At 63.1% G+C, this 740-nt stretch overlaps 1 protein-coding gene across 1 annotated transcript; it reads left to right on the top strand.

Annotated features, from left to right (window-relative positions):
• Positions 1-3: 3 nt before the first annotated feature.
• Positions 4-733, top strand: LOC103623054 (chymotrypsin-C-like; the record flags this gene model as incomplete). Its single annotated transcript, XM_008642092.2, has 4 exons — positions 4-53; positions 138-263; positions 346-482; positions 570-733. Coding segments are annotated over 4 exons (477 nt in total), but the record flags the coding sequence as incomplete, so codon positions are not given.
• Positions 734-740: the final 7 nt, after the last annotated feature.

Here is a 740-nt window from a genome sequence, read left to right as displayed (position 1 = left end):
GGCGGGACCCTGATTGCCCCCCAGTGGGTGCTGACGGCTGCCCACTGCATCAGGTGGGTGTTGGGGTGCTGGGGGGGATCTGTGCCATGGAGGTAAGATATCTGTGGGGTCTCTCATGCCCTCTCTCTCCCTGGCAGCTCTTCCTTGACCTACCGTGTGGTGCTGGGCAAGCAGGACCTGAGTGAGAATGACGAGCCCGGTTCTGTGGCCGTGGGTGTGGAGAAGATGATCGTCCATGAGAAATGGAACTCCTTCCTCATCATGTACGGGATGGGATGTGTCCAAGAGTGGGTGGGGGGCAACAAAGCTGGGGACCACATCCTCATGGTCCGTGTCCCCCTGTAGCAACGACATTGCCCTGATCAAGCTGGCAGAGGAGGTGCAGGAGAGTGACACCATCCGTGCCGCCTGCCTGCCGGACGCTGGCAAGATCCTGCCCAACGACTACCCCTGCTACGTCACCGGCTGGGGACGCATCAGGAGTAAGCAGAGGGTCCCCAGGAGGGTGCCCAGGGGGTCCCCAGGAAGGGGGTGTGTGTGCAGGGTGTGAGGTGTGACTGTCCTTGCAGCCAACGGGCCCCTGGCTGACGTCCTGCAGCAGGCTCTGCTGCCCGTGGTGGACTACGAGACCTGCTCCCAGAGGGACTGGTGGGGCAGCAACGTGCGCACCACCATGGTGTGCGCCGGCGGTGACGGCGTCGTCTCTGGATGCAACGTGAGTGTCACCACTGCGGCGTGGT

The sequence above is a fragment of the Corvus brachyrhynchos genome, unplaced genomic scaffold (assembly GCF_000691975.1).
Source record: "Corvus brachyrhynchos isolate BGI_N302 unplaced genomic scaffold, ASM69197v1 C11676627, whole genome shotgun sequence".
Classification (NCBI taxonomy): Eukaryota; Metazoa; Chordata; class Aves; order Passeriformes; family Corvidae; genus Corvus; species Corvus brachyrhynchos.
This window is presented reverse-complemented; position numbering and strand designations above follow the sequence as displayed.